The sequence below is a fragment of the Sprattus sprattus genome (genome assembly GCF_963457725.1).
Source record: "Sprattus sprattus genome assembly, chromosome: 5".
Classification (NCBI taxonomy): Eukaryota; Metazoa; Chordata; class Actinopteri; order Clupeiformes; family Clupeidae; genus Sprattus; species Sprattus sprattus.
The window spans coordinates 6,355,772-6,371,468 of record NC_137924.1 but is presented as its reverse complement, the minus strand read 5'-3'; the positions used below and the strand labels follow the sequence as shown (position 1 = coordinate 6,371,468).

General features: G+C 41.3%; 1 protein-coding gene across 1 annotated transcript; it reads left to right on the top strand.

The window, feature by feature from the left end:
• Positions 1 to 234: 234 nt before the first annotated feature.
• LOC308365978 (E3 ubiquitin-protein ligase TRIM39-like) lies at positions 235 to 9,718 on the top strand (the record flags this gene model as incomplete). The annotated part of the gene is made up of 9 exons (XM_080839613.1): positions 235 to 457; positions 928 to 1,000; positions 1,437 to 1,616; positions 2,245 to 2,554; positions 3,216 to 3,311; positions 3,399 to 3,629; positions 3,974 to 3,996; positions 4,082 to 4,200; positions 9,183 to 9,718. The coding sequence occupies 9 exons, from the start codon at positions 235 to 237 to the stop codon at positions 9,716 to 9,718; spliced, it is 1,791 nt and encodes a 596-aa protein (XP_080695739.1).
• Between the last annotated feature and the right edge of the window lie 5,979 nt (positions 9,719 to 15,697).

The window sequence follows — 15,697 nt, the reverse complement described above, 5'->3', positions numbered from 1 at the left end:
ACAGTCACAGCCACTACTCTACCTTCAACCCGCCATGAGTGGACAGTGGTTTGTTTTCCGTCCAGATAGTAAATATAGAGCATGTGCTACCCCACAGCCCTCCACCTTTCTCACAGAGAAACAGGAACTCCAGAGGATCAGAGTACAGCTGAAATGGGACAGAGGAAAGGTGTCATTCTCTGACCCTGATGATAACACACACCCTAATAACACACATAACACACGCTGATGGAGATGTGTTGGACATGTGCTGCGTATGCCACCAACATCACTGCCAAGGGTAGCCCACAGGTGGACTCCAGACGGCTGCAGAAACAGAGGCAGGCCCAAGGAGACTTGGAGGAGGACAGTGGAGACAGAAATGAAGAAGCAGGGATGGGCCTGGGTTACCTGGAGAGATGTGCTGCAGACAGACCACGCTGGTGGGCTCAGGTGGAGGCCTCATGCACTACCCAGTGTGAACAGGATTAAGAGAAGACATTCAGACTCAGACATTCAACAGGCTCTAAAGACCACAATAATAAGACTGTTCATACTGTTACAGTTAAGATAAGACATGATCAATAATTAATTAAAATTACAATGTGTGTTTTAAAAACAAAAACTCAAGTTTTAGATCGAACAGCACAGTGTGCATCTCTTTTTTGAACTCCAGTTTTATAATGAACACAATACAACACATGATATTAGTGAAACTGTGTGTGATTTATAGGCCCTTCAGTAATTTTTTCTTCTTTTCTCCAGATTAGTATTTCATTTTAATATGTGTACATATATTCAAAAAAACATTATTCGTTTCATTATGTAGGCAAATTATTTCTGCATACCACGCATGGAACGTGTTGCCTGTCTACTTTAACCTGTATTTATGGATCAAAGTCTGTGTTTAATCCACTGATCTTGGGTCAGTCTCTGTGTCTCTGGCAGGTACAGTCCACACCCAAAACTGGGACTTTGAGCTGAACTCCAGAGGTGTCGGTGGCAGCAGTATAAGGGGAAGGTCTGGCAACTTCGACCGACCAATCAGAATCCTTCTTCACAATAGTCCCGCCCTCTGACTGACTGGCACCAGGAAGAAGTAAAGTTGTTCGCTGTCATGAGACGTCTGAACTCAGAAGGATGTTTCATCGTCAAACAGAGTTTATTAAGGAATACATCCAGGTGAAGGGGGATGGAAACACATACAGGGAGACCTAACACTCACGGGAGAATGCTCAAAAGCAAACGTGTCTTTTGAGCCAACAGGGAGACTAGAAATACTAGAAACCGAAACACGAAGAAGTGAAACGCTGGAAAACGTAAACTGGTAATGTAACTGAAAAACACAGCGTCAAACACTGGAAAACGTACACAGTTAAAATAACCTTCGAAACAATTAACAAATACACCGAGTCAAACTCTGGGATCAAGCAAACTCAGGGTATTCCTCTAATCAGGGACACCAGCGCGCTGGGTGCGGAACTAAAAAAGTCACTGAATGAACCTTTGCTCGTGAGCACGGATATCTGGGAGACGCCAGAGCAGATTTCAGCTGGCACGGATCTTGCTGAAGTGGGATTCAGCGGACAAGAACTTGCTGGGGTGGAACCCAGCGGACACGGAGACTGCGGCCACAGGTAACCAGGAGACCGCAGACACACGGAACGACCTGGAGGTCGCGGGAACAGAAACCAGAGCGCTGGCCGTCTCGGGCAGCATCTTAGACTGTGTAACGACGAGACAAGACACGGAGTGAGGGGAGTGAACAGTATTTGTACAGTATCAGACAGGTGCGTTTGTTTGTGTTATTAGGAGACGTGAATGCAGTGAGCTTGGACTGTGAACGAGACTGATGAAACTTGCAGCTGGGAGAGTGAGTGAGCTGAAGGGGGCGTGGCCGGAGCCGATGACAGCGCAGCCGTGACAATTGCAGGATGATTCTCCGTCTTCCACTAGACGCTGTCATGTTCATGTGGGATATTATAAACCTGTTTTAAAACTGTTTAAACTAAAGAGGAAAACAGTTTGGGCTTAAAGTGAAGCTGAAGTTCTTGTGGATTAAAGTTGGAAACAGAGAAGGGATCTCAGAGTTAGGGACTGACTCGACTTCTCAGACTCCTGAAAGTGAGCAACGCTTGTCAAACAGGCTTCAGAAAGGACAGTGTAGTGTAAAGACAAAATGGCTTCTAAACTTGAAGAGGATCTATGCTGTCCTGTGTGCTGTGACTTCTACAAGGATCCTGTCCTTTTGACCTGTTCTCACAGTGTGTGTAAAGCCTGTCTGCAGCAGTTCTGTGAGAGCAAAGGATCCAGACAGTGTCCCTACTGCAGGAGAAAGTGCTCAAAGGATATCTATCCTACTAACATGGCGTTAAGGAACCTGTGTGAGACCTTCGTACAGGAGAGAAGTCAGAGAGCTTCAGCAGGGTCTGAGGTGCTCTGCAGTCTGCACAGTGAGAAACTCAAGCTGTTCTTTCTGGAGGATAAACAGCCTGTGTGTGTGGTGTGTAGAGACTTAAAAAAACACACCGGCCATCAGTTCCATCCTATAGATGAAGCAGCACTTGACCGCAAGGTAAATGTTTTGGTGATGAGAAAAATACACAAAGGAGTTGATTAGCTCATATTGTTATTTCGACTCCCACACTTACAGATGAGAGGGGATATCTGTACTGTGTGTTTCTTTAGAAAAGAGCGTGTTCTAAATGATGAAATGCAAATTCTCTCACTCTGTATCTCCCTCTTTCTCTCAAACACACACACATCTGTCAGCTCTTGCGAAAGCTAAATGTTGTATCTCTTTGCTTATATGTGTGCGTGTGTACACAGTCATGTGTTTGGTGTGATGATTTTGTCCGAAGTTCAATTATCTGAACGCTCACAGAATAAGTAACTATATGAAGGTGTTATTGGCGTTATAAGCATTAAATGCGTTCATCCAAACTCAGTGAGCTAAAGGGGGTGTGGCCGGAGCCGATGTCAGCGCAGGCGTGAAAATTGCAGGATGATTCTCTGTCTTCCACTAGACGCTGTCATGTTCATGTGGGATACTTCTATTAGAAACTTAAAAAAAAAACTGTGTTTAAACTAAAGAGGAAAACTGTTTGGGCTTAAAGTGAAGCTGAAGTTCTTGTGGATTAAAGTTTGAAACAGAGAAGGGATCTCAGAGTTAGTTTCAATATTAGAAGAAGAACATAGAGACCCTCTATTACAGTGACATTTTCATTTCTTTCCAGGAGGAGCTGAACATTACACTGCAGCCCTTACAGGAGACACTGAAGGCCTTTCAGGAGGCTAAACTCACCTATGATGAAACAGCAGGACACATTAAGGTGAGAAAGACTTGTCTCAACGGTCACAGAAAAAGCAACTATATGAAGGTGGTGTTGGTGTTATAAGCATTAAATGTGCTCATCCAGACTCAGGCCCAACACACCGAGAGGCAGATCAAGAAGGAGTTTGAGGAGCTTCACCAGTTTCTACGAGATGAAGAGGCGGCCAGGTTAGCAGCACTGAAGGAGGAGGAGGAGCAGAAGAGTCAGATGATGAAGGAGAAGATTGAGAAGATGAGCGGAGAGATCTCATCTCTTTCAGACACAATCAGAGCCATAGAAGGGGCGATGGGAGCTGATAACATCACATTCCTGCAGGTGAGAACCATCCACTGTGTATAATCACTCTTAAGATCTGATTTCTGCAGGTATTCTTGTTAGTGAATCTCTTTAGTATTAAAGTCTGATTTTAAAGACCACCTCTGGATGATGCACTGATGTATCTATTAAAAAGCACATGGGTCACTACTCCAATGTACACCACAACTGTCTATTTCATGAGTGCACGCACGCACGCACGCACACCACACACACACACACACACACACACACACACACACACACACACACACACATACACACAGCTGGTACGCTGTACTTACCTGATTACAGTGGTCTTTAACACAGCATCATTTTAATCCATTTCCCTTCATGTTTACCAGAACTACAAGAGCACAGCGGAAAGGTGAGTGATCTGCCTCCTGTCTCTCTCTTCTCTGTGGTTCTGAACCCAAACCCACAGCAGCACTGACTCCTGAATGTTATTCCAGAGCCCAGTGCACACTGCAGAATCCAGAGAGGGTTTCAGGAGCTCTGATCAATGTGGCAAAATACCTGGGCAACCTTAAGTTCAGAGTCTGGGAGAAGATGCAGGAGATTGTTCAATACAGTGAGTACACAGTCACATGCGCGCACACACATCTGCACACACACACACACAGTGCATTTCATCCATTGTTACTGCTGTTAATGCGGCACAAAAAATATGTTTAAGGGAACGCAGATATCTGCACACACACACACACACACACACACACACACTCTCACACACACACACACACAAACACACACCGGCAACAATCCAAAGGCAGAAGACAGTTACGTAAATCAACAGGCAGGCAAGAGGTCAAAACTCCAACAGTCAAACAGTCCAAGGCAGATGTATCCAAACACAGAATCTAACAGGGTCAGGTCAAAAATCAGGCAAAGGGTCAAAATTGCAGACAAAGTAGAGTCAGAGTCTGTGAGAATATACAGGAGATTGTTCATTACAGTCAGTGGTGGACGAAGTACACTAACTATGTACTTAAGTGAAAGTATAGATACAGTACCTTGCCTAAGTATTCACCCCCTTGGATGTTTTACCCTTTTATGGCTTTTATAAATCAGTCATGGTCAATATAAGTTGGCTTTTTGGACAAAAAAATTCACAAAATAGCTCTCTTTAATGTCAAAGTGAAAATATATTTCTACACAGTTATGTAAATTAAATACAAATATGTAATGAAAATAAGTGCTTGCATAAGTATTCACCCCCTTTATCACCCCCTTTGTATACACTGTGTGCACAATTATTAGGCAAGTTGTATTTTTTAGGATTCATTTTATTATTGAACAACTACAGTGCTCTCGGTCAATCCAAAATGTCAATAACCTCAAACCTGAATATTTAAGGAGGTAAAAGTGAGGTTTTTGCTTTCTTAGGAGAATATCTATGTCTGCACAATTATTGGGCAACTATGAGTGTGCAGAATTATTATGCAACTAAATGAAAAACGAAAAAATGTCCTATCTCACTTGTCTATTGTCATCTGTTTAAGTAGGAATAATAAACAAACAGCTCAAAATATACAAATAAACATTTCTGACATTAAAAAAAAAAAGTCAGTGACCAATAAAGTCACCCTTCTTTTCAGTAATAAGCTTGACAGTAATAAGCCTTCCATTCATGGAGTCTGTCAGTTTCTTGATCTGTTGACGATCAACGTTTTGTGCAGCAGCAACCACAGCCTCCCAGACACTGTTCAGAGTGGTGTACTGTTTTCCTGCACTGTAAATCTCCTGTTTAAGAAGGCTCCACAAGTTCTCAATAGGGTTTAGGTCAGGTGAGGAAGGGGGCCATGTATTATTCTTTCATCTCTAAGGCCTTTACTGGCTAGCCACGCAGTGGAGTACTTCGATGCATGTGCTGGAGCATTGTCCTGCATAAAAATCATGGTCTTTTTGAAAGATGCAGACTTTTTCTTGTACCACTGCTTGAGGAAAGTGTCTTCTAAAATCTTGCAGTAGGTTTGAGAGTTGAGTTTGAGTCCATTTCACTCATTTCAACCCAAAAAGGTCCAATTAGCTCATCTTTAATAATACCAGTACCCCACCTCCGACTTCCTGGCGTCTGAGTCGAAGTGGAACTCTGCCCGTTACTGATCCAGCCACGAGCCCATCCATCTGGTCCGTCAAGAAACACTCTCATCTCATCAGTCCATATCACCTTTGAAAAATCTGTCTTCAGATAGTTCTTGGCCTAGTCTTGACGTCTTAACTTATGTGTCTCATTCAGTGGTGGTCGGGTTTAAGCCTCCCTTACCCTGGCCATGTCTCTGAGCACTGAACACCTTGTACTTCTGGGCACTCCAGGTAGGTTGCAGGTCTGGAATATGACAGCACTTAGCCTATGACAGATGATAATGGGTTCCTGGTAGCTTCACGTTTGATTCTTCTCAAATCTTTGGGAGGTAATTTGCGTCTTTTTTTCTCAACACGTTTCTTGTGACCCTGTCGACTATTTGCAACAAAACCTTTGACGGTTGTGTGATCACGCTCCAATATCTTAATAATTTCAAGAGTGCTGCATCCCTCTGAAAGACTTTATACAATTTTTGTCTTTTCAGAGTCAGTTAAATCTCTTTTTTGGCCCATTTTGCCTGAGGAAAAGAAGCTGCCTAATAATTATGCACACCTTGATATAGGGTGTTGATCTCCTTAGGCCACACCCTCCCTCATTTCACAGATACATAACACCTGATATGCTTAAATCCAATAAGCATTCAAGTTTATACAGCTTGGAGTTGGAACATTTGCATAAAAATTATGATATGGTCAAAATACTCACTTGCCTAATAATTGTGCACACAGTGTAGACTGACCTAATTCAACAGAGGTCCAGCCAATTGGTGCTAGAAGTCTCACAATTTGTGTAATGGGGGTCAGTGTGCAGTGAATGTGTCTCAAGTGATTGTAGTATAACGACACCTGTGTCTGGAAGGTCCATTCACTGGTCAGTATTCAGTAATCAGTATTACTGGCTATTGTTAAACCATTAAGACCCAAGATCACTCTAAGCAACTCAGAGAAAAGGTTGTTGAAAAGTATAAGTCAGGGGAAGGATACAAAAAAATGTCCAAGGCACTAAACATCCCCTGGAATTCTGTTAAATCCATCATCAAGAAATGGATGGATTGTGGCACATGTGTAAATCTGCCTAGATCAGGCCGTCCTCACAAACTGAGGGGCCGTTCAAGAAGGAGACTAGTAAGATAGGCCACCAATAGACCTATGACTACTCTGAAGAAGTTTCAAGCTTCAGCAGTTGAGATTGGAGAAACTCTGCATACCACCACTGTTGCCTTGGTTCTTCACCAATCTAAGCTTTATGGAAGAGAGCCACTGTTGAAAAAAAGGATCGACTACAGTTCGCCAAAAGGCATGTGGAAGTCTCCATGGTCAAGTGGAAGAAGGTTCTGTGGTTTGATGAGACCAAAGGTGGAGCATTTTTTCAACAGTGGCTCTCTTCAATGAAGCTTTGATTGGTGAAGAACCAAGGCAACAGTGGTGGTATGTAGAGTCTCTCCCATACCAGCTGCTGAAGCTTGAAACTTCTTCAGAGTAGTCATAGGTGTCTTGGTGGCCTCTCTTACTAGTTTCCTTCTTGCATGGTCACTCAGTTTGTAAGGACGGCCTGATCTAGGCAGATTTACACATGTGCCATATTCCTTCCATTTCTTGATGATGGATTGAACAGAATTTCAGGGGATGTTAAGTGCCTTGGACATTTTTTTGTATCCTTCCCCTGACCTGTACTTTTCAATAACCTTTTCTCTGAGTTTCTTAGGGTGATCTGTGGTCTTCATGTTGTAACAGTAGCCAGGAATACTGATTACTGAATACTGACCAGTGAATAGACCTTCCAGACACAGGTGTCGTTATACTACAATCACTTGAGACACATTTACTGCACACTGATCCCCATATCACTAATTGTGAGACTTCTAGCACCAATTGGCTGGACCTCTGTTGAATTAGGTCAGTCTATATAAAGGGGGTGATAAAGGGGGTGAATACTTATGCAATCACTTATTTTCATTACATATTTGTATTTAATTTACATGACTGTGTAGAAATATATTTTCACTTTGACATTAAAGAGAGCTATTTTGTGAATTTTTTTGTCCAAAAAGCCAACTTATATTGACCATGACTGATTTATAAAAGCCATAAAAGGGTAAAACATCCAAGGGGGTGAATACTTACGCAAGGTACTGTACCTGGTGTAAAATATTACTCCAGTAAAAGTAGAAGTCTGCACTTTGAATTTCCACTTAAGTAGAAGTTTAAAAGTATTTGGTATTTGCCTTCAAATATACTTAAGTATTAAAAGTAAAAGTACCTTAATGAATTATGGTTCTAATGGCCTTTTATCATTTTCACATCAAAGCTCGGGCTCAATCAACTGATATAAGATGAAAATACTAATGCCAATCTTTAAATAGTGTCTTAAATTTGTCTATTTAAAAGTGTATAAGCACAAAACATTGAAAGCTATCTATTGCCATTAGGTAAGACAAAGTGGTTATGAAATACAAGAGAACAATTATTTAATTTAACATGTATTTGTAACTTAGTTGCACATTTAATTATACAAAAATGTGAAGTTAAACATAAGCTCCTTTACTATATCACATCTGTCGGTCTGTGTTACCCTTAAACTCATAATTCCTGATTCATGTTTCAAAGTATGATAAATACCATTACAGTCAACAACACGGGTCCGACTAGTGCCAACAGTGTGGGACACACCACAAAAACTAGGACCACAGACTCTAACCGACTGCACAACTTTGGCTGACGGCCGACTGTAGACCCTGTGTGTCACGACCTTAAGGGAGTCGCTCTTTTGCAGTTTTGGCCCCTAAACTCTGGAACATCCTTCCCTATAATGTCAGATCTGAATCCTCCCTGGTACTTTTCTAAAAACTCATTTTATAAGCTTGCCTTTCCTGATGCCTGATGGTTATATTATTGGTCAGCTGGGTTAGTTTTGTTGATTGATTCGAATTTAAATATGTTTACATAATATCAGTTTTTTTGTTTGTTGTTTGTATTTATTGTGAAGGTGCTAGACACACAAGTGTTGTTGTTGTTGTCCGTTTCCTACAGGCACTGCTACTGTCATCACACTATTCATCATCATCTTCATTGTTGGAATCATCATAACTCATTAATTTACTCATCATTACTCACCTTTACCTTCTCACACATCACTCAGTGTTCAGCTCATGTGTGTGTGTGTCATTTCTCTCTTCTCACACATCACTCAGTGTTCAGCTCATGTGTGTGTTCTTTCTCTCTTCTCACACATCACTCAGTGTTCAGCTCATGTGTGTGTTCTTTCTCTCTTCTCACACATCACTCAGTGTTCAGCTCGTGTGTGTCCTTTCTCTCTTCTCACACATCACTCAGTGTTCAGCTCATGTGTGTGTGTGTCCTTTCTCTCTTCTCACACATCACTCAGTGTTCAGCTCATGTGTGTGTCCTTTCTCTCTTCTCACACATCACTCAGTGTTCAGCTCATGTGTGTGTTCTTTCTCTCTGCAGCTCCTGTGACTCTGGATCCCAACACTGCACACCCACGTCTCATCCTGTCTGAGGATCTGACCAGTGTGAGACTTTGTGATGAGAGCCAGCAGCTTCCTGATAACCCAGAGAGATTTGATAGGTATCACAGTGTCTTGGGCTCTGAGGGCTTTAACTCAGGGACTCACTGCTGGGATGTGGAGGTTGGAGACAATGATTATTGGGACCTGGGAGTGATGCCAGAGTCTAGTCAGAGGAAGGGAGGGCGTGTCATCAGTGGAGTCTGGGGTGTGTGTCTTAATTATGCATATTTAGCACTCTCTCCATCCCACCCAGACACACCTCTCACAGTGAAGCAGAAACTCCAGAGGATCAGAGTGCAGCTGGACTGGGACAGAGGAGAGCTGTCATTCTCTGACCCTGATAATAACACACATCTACACACTCTCACACACACTTTCACTGAGAGAGTGTTTCCATACTTTCTGACTCTCAGAGACGTCCCTTTAAGGATTTCACCAGTAAAATCTTGCATAACGCTGAAGCATCACCGTTAGAGTTCATATAGCCTCTGTCTTACCATGGATGATAAGAATCTAAAACCCTTATTGTAACACACATCTACGTATAACATCTATTCGTCAAAGCTAATTACCTGTCTTCAACAGGACTGGAAGCAAACACATTAACAATGCAGGCTTATGTCTGTTCTCTCACCACTTTGTGGTCAAAATTACTTACAGACAACTGGAGTGGTACTGCAGATTTATTAACGATATCGGGAGCATTGTTACAAGCAATCCATGCTCATGAAATGTCCCACAACAATGCCCATCAGTCTCTGGGCAAACTGAGCTCTTATACCTAAAACCCCTCCCTCGGACTAATACACTGTGGCCACCTTGTCCTCCACTATAGATAAGACTATTGACATAGGATCCCCTTACCCCAAGTCTTGACTAACTCTCTTAGCTCATCAAACCTTACCCAACAGGTCAGACAGAATACATGGCCACACTCAGTTACCAATTCAATTTATGTTATACTATGGAATCCTATACTAACCTACTTAATTAAATGTGAAACATATATTTTTTATCCCACATTCCCCCCTTGTGGTACTATAGTACCACACTTAGAGAAACTATATGTATCATCATTACATTTGATTACTAGCCTTAAACACACATAATAGCAAAACATGGTTACAAATTACTTCCTCCAAGTTATCTAGTTATCGAAATGTAACTCCATATTATACATAGAAAATAAAAGAAATAACAAATACTCATGGAAAATAAAATAACAACATGGAATTCCAATTGCCTATCTATCATTTAAACCAGGTTTTTTCAAAATAGGGTTAGACTCATTGTACACTTCTGTTACTACCATATTTCCTCTCTCTCATTATTTGGGACTTCTTTGAAACGTGTAATCATTTCTGTCAGCTTTCCAAAATACATTGATCATACCACTGGTTTTACCACATAGAATAAGGAGAAGATGCATCCACGAATCACTAACTACCTTCTATCAGACAAGTCTAGTCTCAGGTAACATCGTGACCCCCTCTCTTATCAGGTCGTAAACATTCCTAAAGTTAACGGGTTTCACATACTCCAGTTTAATCTTGTTTTGGCATGGAAGGCTAAAACACAGACTTTATTCGTTCCACACATCAACAAAACCAAAACCAACATCTTGTGTTTTCTCAGTTATTCAAAAAGTCAAAAATAAATCCTAATCTAGTCTTCGACAGCAGAGCTGACTTGGGTCGTTTTAGACCCTCCTCAGGTAACTGTCCAAATAAAATGAAAACAAAAACAACAAACTTGTAACGGTTTTCTAGCTAAACTGAGAAAAATACTTTGATGTGGTGCTAGTGATACTTATGAATCTATCCTGACGTCTGTATTCTTTAGCCTCCTGAAGATTGTTTACCAATCCTTTCTTATTGCCAATCCAATTCAGTTGATGTATTGTTCCAGATTTTTTACCACTCTGCAGTGTGACAGATGTACCCAAGTGTCTCTTTCAGCCCTCCTCACAGTCGTAGATGTAGATAACAGTACTTCAAACGGTCCTCGCCACCGCTCTTGATCCCAATTCGTCCTTCCTTAAATCTTTGATCAGAACCCAGGCTCCTGGCTCAACTGGGTATTTCCTTTGGAAACTTTGTGGAAAGGCCCGACACCACCTATTGAGAAACAAAAGACAGAGCAGCAATCAGTCCTCGCATGTAACTAGTCATTGTTTATCTACATCCTCTAAGTTAGGTGGATTAGTAAACCCTGGAGCCGTCAGAGGACGTCCAGTCAAAATTTCAAAAGGACTAAGCCCTGTTGATCTTGAATGAACGGCCTCTGAGGTAGAGAGCTAAAGGAAGTGCAGTCACCCAATCCATCGCTATTGACACTGTAATTTTTGTCAGTTTTGCTTTCAACATTGAATTAGTTATCTCCATAGCACCTGTACTCTGTGGATGTTATGCACAATGGGTTCTGAAGTCCATTTGCAATTTCTCAGACAGCATTTTAATAATTTTGTTGACAAAATGTGCTCCATTATCTGAGGTTAGTTTCTTGGAACTCCCCATCTAGGCACAACATCTCTCATTAAAGCCTTAGCCACTGATATGGCCTTTACATGCTTGACTGGATAACATTCAGGCCCTTTTTGAAAACATATCAACTATGACCAAACAATAGTCATATCCTCTGCATTTGTTCAATTGAATGAAATCCATCATAATTCTGTTCAAATGGATTTTTCAGGTGATGGATGATGCCCTTCCTTATACTCTCATTGTAACAATACATGGATGCTACTGTAGTGAATCCTGGTGTAAAATACATTTTGTATGCTACAAACATAACATTTTACATATTGTAATCCCATACCTCCCATAAATAGGGTGACCATAACCCCATATTCAAATTGTGCTCATATACCCCCCTTTTGCGCACTGAAAATCAAAAGTGCGCACAAAGCAACAGGGCTAATAACATGTATGAAGTTACCATGTGGCCATCATAGCACATTCATATTTTATCATGCCCGCAGTTTATCCCCTTTTTTTTCTCAATGGTCTTATCCCATAAACTAGTTTCATCACATATTACAGATTTGCCTTTTGCCAAATTCCATGCTCACACCAAGGTTATCATTTCAGCTGCTTGAGCAGAAAAACTTCCTGTGAGGGGTGAGTTTATCATTTCAAAAGGATTCCCTACAGAGCACCTGTTCCCCCCCTTCTCCGGACTCCAGTTTCATAGATGATCCATTAACAAACAAGATTAAATCAGGGTTAGAGACAGGTGTTTCAGAAATGTCAGTGAATCACCATCCTCCGCTATCGGCAGCAGAGAAGCTAGATTAAGTGTGGTGCAACTGGTAAGGGTCAAAGGGAAAGGGTTAATAACACATGCTGATAAGTTAAGAGACGCGCCGGAGTAAGATGTGCAGTTTGGTCTTGTAAAAGCAATGAATGTACTTTATGTGGGACATTCACAGTGAGTGAATGCAACAATACTATGTCTGCACTACCTAACACTGCACTGGCAGCCGCTGCAACTGCTTTTAACCAAGAAATCATTCTTCTAGCAAATTCTTCTAATTGTTTAAATAAGTATACCACATGTCTATGCTGCCCCCCCATATTGTTGACATAACACCCCCTACATGTGACCTAATTTCTCACACACAAATTAAATGACAAATGACAGGTCATAATTAGGCAACCCCATGGCTGGAGCTGATACTAACACCTATCTTAAATAAACAAAAACTTTATCAGAGTTGTCAGTCCAAGTCAATTAGTCAGTCAAGGTTTTACCATTATTTGCACATGCTTGGAGAGGCTGTGTCCTCTCTGTCTCAGTTAATATCCAAGCACATAATGTCTCAGAGTTGCTCTTTCCTCAGCAGACAAAGTTAAAGTCTCTTGCTGTTGTAAAGAGGAAGGTTCAGGCTTTACAAAAATATGTCTTTGTACAATTAAGGAGCTCCATTTTTGAAAAAAGTATGCCTCCAGAGAGGATGAATAAAACAAATTAGGGGTATGTTGAATGGACACCCAATTATTAGCATGTACACATGCTTAAACCAAAAGGCGTGGGTTCGAATCCCGCTTCTGACACCATTTATGTGGTCAAAATTACTTACAGACAACTGGAGTGGTACTGCAGATTTATTAACGATATCGGGAGCATTGTTACAAGCAATCCATGCTCATGAAATGTCCCACAACAATGCCCATCAGTCTCTGGGCAAACTGAGCTCTTATACCTAAAACCCCTCCCTCGGACTAATACACTGTGGCCACCTTGTCCTCCACTATAGATAAGACTATTGACATAGGATCCCCTTACCCCAAGTCTTGACTAACTCTCTTAGCTCATCAAACCTTACCCAACAGGTCAGACAGAATACATGGCCACACTCAGTTACCAATTCAATTTATGTTATACTATGGAATCCTATACTAACCTACTTAATTAAATGTGAAACATATATTTTTTATCCCACAACTTCATTTCAATAAATGAGTTTAATGTCAGAAGAGTCTGAACCAAAATGTTAGTCTGTCCAGCCAGTGTCGTGGTTACTCAAGCTGATGTATTTTGTGTTATTACCAAGACAGCATTTAACTTACTCTGACAGCATTTAACTTAAGTAAATCATTTACACTTCTTATTATTTGACAGCATTTCACCTTACTAAATAATATAAGCTTAAAAGTATAAATAACACTTTTACCATTTGTATTTGATAATTTGGCCTGATGTTTAAATATTGTTTGTAAGTTTAAATCTCTACTTAAAATACAGAACACTGAATTATAATTCAACCACAAGAGCAAGCAAGGTTGATGACCTCTAAATAAGAGGTTTTGTGTAATAGGCGGGTCTGAGGACAAAAACATACACACACACACACACACACACACACACACACACACACACACACAAACACCAGCAACCACTGAGGTATTCACATCAAATAGCAAAAGTTATTAAGAGAAGATATTGTTGACCATCTGAAAATGGCGTCTGGATCTTTCACAGATGAGGACCGGTCCGGTCCTGTTTGTGGTCCCACCTGGGGAGCCTGTTTGGCTGCTTTTTTGCAATGTCTCAAGCTTGTCTAGAGATGGTTCTGGGCTGTCAAAGGATTCAGAGAATGTTCTGTATTCAGGGAAGGGTTCTCAGGAGGAGAGCCTTCTCTTGACCTGGTTCTAAGGTTAGTTATCTCTGAGCTAACATGTATCTGTAGCCTGTATGTCATGTGTTATATCCACCATATTGTTTTAAATGGCATTTCTTTTTGGTTTAAGAAAACCAATATGAGCCCAATGTCTACAGCTGAGTGTGATTAACTGTTCTTGGTTCAGCCTGTGTGTCTGTCAGTGTAAGTGACACAGACTGTGAGTGACTGACGCGGCCAGCCCTCGAGTTGGGGTGTGGGCTTAGTGATGGACGTGGAAAAGAATGTGCAGGAGAGATTGTTACCGTTTCAAGACCTGCAAAAATATTTATTTCCCATCCAGCTTGCAAGAATTAGCAAAGGCAATAATAATAACAAAACAAAATAATTTAAACAGAAACAAGTTTAAACACCAAAATTGCTGCGTAATAGCATTGCATTAAGAAAGACCTCTGCCTCGCACCAGGAGAGCGATCCTTCTTTCTCAAACGCCTCAGGGGGAACTGGCCTAACTATTACTGAAAATTGGCCCAAACTGGCATAATAGGGCTGAACCATAACTATGGGAGCACAGTATATATTGCTTACTAAATAATACAATGTATGCGAAACAATGTATATATTATCAATCAAACACTCATTTCATACAATAGCAAATGTCCCCCGATATGCATACAAATTACGTAATGACAAACATCCCTGTAACAGAATGCCACACTCCCTCCCCTGGTGGTAGGCTACGCTGTAAAAGTACTAGCCCAGCGCAAAGCGTGCTTACCCATTGGGAACAGTATGGGGAAGCAAGAGCACCAGGAAGTGTGAATAAGTGTATGTTTGACCTGTTTATGGACGTCATAGAAACACAAATGGCTAATGGAAGATGAGAAAGTGGGCACCACAATTCAAACCAGTATCATTTACAAAAGGTGTAGGAAAGTGACACAATGCACGAATGGTTGCTATATCGCAGCTGGGCAAACAACGGGTCTGTCCGCGCATAAACGCCAAACATGCTGCAAACTCCCGACACAAACACGCCATACAACAAATAAGCACAACACGTTAACAAAACATGAAACAATACTTTCAATAACGTTAACAAAATCCATACATCGCGATTTAGGGGAGACGCGGTGCATGTGTGGATGCTTGCGTGTGAGAAAAAATTAAGACTCATGTTCTCTCTCCCCCACACTGCTTCTCCAGCACTCGGCGAGGTGAGCTTTAAAAGCGAACAATCAGTCCATAAAGTTCAACTTCTCACTCAGACCAATCAAATTCAATCTCTACCCATGTCCTTCCCCTTGACTGAACTCACCTGCATGAGG